Source organism: Perognathus longimembris, chromosome 27 (assembly GCF_023159225.1).
Source record: "Perognathus longimembris pacificus isolate PPM17 chromosome 27, ASM2315922v1, whole genome shotgun sequence".
Lineage (NCBI taxonomy): Eukaryota > Metazoa > Chordata > Mammalia > Rodentia > Heteromyidae > Perognathus > Perognathus longimembris.
In genome coordinates this window covers 440,436-442,307 of record NC_063187.1, presented here as the reverse complement: position 1 = coordinate 442,307, position 1,872 = coordinate 440,436, and the positions used below count along the sequence as shown (strand labels likewise).

The following is a 1,872-nucleotide window of genomic DNA, read 5'->3' as shown; positions in this document are numbered from 1 at the left end:
CACCATATATACAGAAAATGGCCAGAAGTGGTGCTGTGGCTCAAGTGGCAGAGTGCTAGCCTTGAGCAAAAGGAAGCCAGGGACAGTGCTCAGGCCCTGAGTCCAAGCCGCAGGACTGGCCAAAGAAAAACAAACCTGAGTCAAGTAAGTGGATATAAAGAATTAAGGCAAATAAATATATAACACGTAATGCAATTAAAATAACAACAAAAATTCTAAGTCCTAACTGTTTAACAAATAAATTCTATAAAAACTAAAACCAGGAGTCTGAGAAGCTCGGCCCAGCCGGACCCCCTCTGTCCTCCACGTGTAGACGCTGCTCTGCCGCCATGGGTAAAGGCAACCTGAGCAAGCCGCGGGTCAAGATGTCCTCCTACGCCTTCTTCGTGCAGACATGCTGGGAAAAGCACAAGAAGAAGCACCCGAACTCTTTGGTGAACTTCGCCGAGTTCTCTAAGAAGTGTTCAGAGAGATGGAAGACCATGTCTGCCAAGGAAAAATCCAAGTTTGAAGACATGGCAAAAAGTGGTAAAGCTCGCTACGACCGGGAGATGAAAAATTATGTTCCTCCCAAAGGTGGTAAGGGCAAGAAAAAAGATCCCAATGCTCCGAAAAGACCACCATCTTCCTTCTTCCTGTTTTGCTCTGAACATCGCCCAAAGATCAAGAGTGAGCACCCGGGCCTCTCCATTGGGGATACTGCAAAGAAATTGGGTGAGATGTGGTCTGAACAGTCGGCCAAAGATAAGCAGCCCTATGAGCAGACAGCAGCTAAGCTGGAGGAAAAATATGAGAAGGATATTGCTGCATATCGTGCCAAGGACAAAAGTGAAGCAGGAAAGTAGGGCCCTGATAGGCCAACTGGCTCAAAGAAGAAGAATGAGCCAGAAGATGAGGAAGAGGAGGAGGAAGAGGAAGAAGATGAAGATGAGGAGAAAGAGGATGAAGATGAAGAATAAATGGCAACTTGTGTGGAACGTGTGTGTGCACTCAGGCAATTGTTTTGCTAAGAATGTGAATTCAAGTGCAGCTCAACATTAGCTTCAGTATAAAAACTGTACAGATTTTTGTATAGCTGATGATTCTTTGTAGAGAAAATACTTTTTTATGCAGATTGTAGCTTTTTGAAGGGCTACTACATACCAGTAAGATTTTAAAGCTTTTGATGTTGAATGTTCCTAAATATTTAATGGTTTCTTTATATTTAATGGTTTCTTTAATTTCTTGTAGCACAGCAAACTTCATAGGAATGAGTGATAAATTTTGGGTTTTTTAGGATGTTGAATTTTGTTTTTTTTAAAAATTTGTAATGAAATTATGTATATTAAAAAAAAAACTAAAACCAATACTTCTGAAAGTCATCCATGGAACAAAAAGTGAAGTATTACTGTAAAATTCATTTTACTGAACTGGCATTATATTCAGCCCAATAACAGAGACACAATAAAAAATGATAACAAAAACCTAGAGAATTGTTACTTTCATGAGCCTAGATGGAGAACTCCTTAAAATACTTGCCACCTGAATTCAACAACAACAAAAAATATGATATCTCAATCAAGTTCATTTGATCACGGGGATTCACCATGTGTCAGTCATGAGTGCAATACAGCACCATTAACACATCCAAAGACAAGACTCACATGATCATCTCAGCAGGTGCAGAAAAAAGCCTTAGATAGTCCAACATCCTTTTGTGATAAACAATCTAGAGAATTTAAGGAGAAAAAGAACATACATGGTAAACATACAAAAGGCTATTTATGAAAAACCCGCGGCTGACATCATAAGAACAGAGAGAATGAAGTCAGGAAAAGGCCTGTTTGTCATAGTTTTAAAAAAATATATCAGTGTACCTAGAATTCAACCCAA

The 1,872-nt window shown here is 39.5% G+C and overlaps 1 protein-coding gene across 1 annotated transcript; it reads left to right on the top strand.

Annotated features, from left to right (window-relative positions):
- Window positions 1-329: 329 nt before the first annotated feature.
- LOC125342862 (high mobility group protein B2-like) lies at window positions 330-940 on the top strand. Its single transcript, XM_048335177.1, has one exon. The coding sequence runs from the start codon at window positions 330-332 to the stop codon at window positions 843-845; it is 516 nt and encodes a 171-aa protein (XP_048191134.1). The 3' UTR covers window positions 846-940.
- The last annotated feature ends 932 nt before the right edge of the window (window positions 941-1,872 follow it).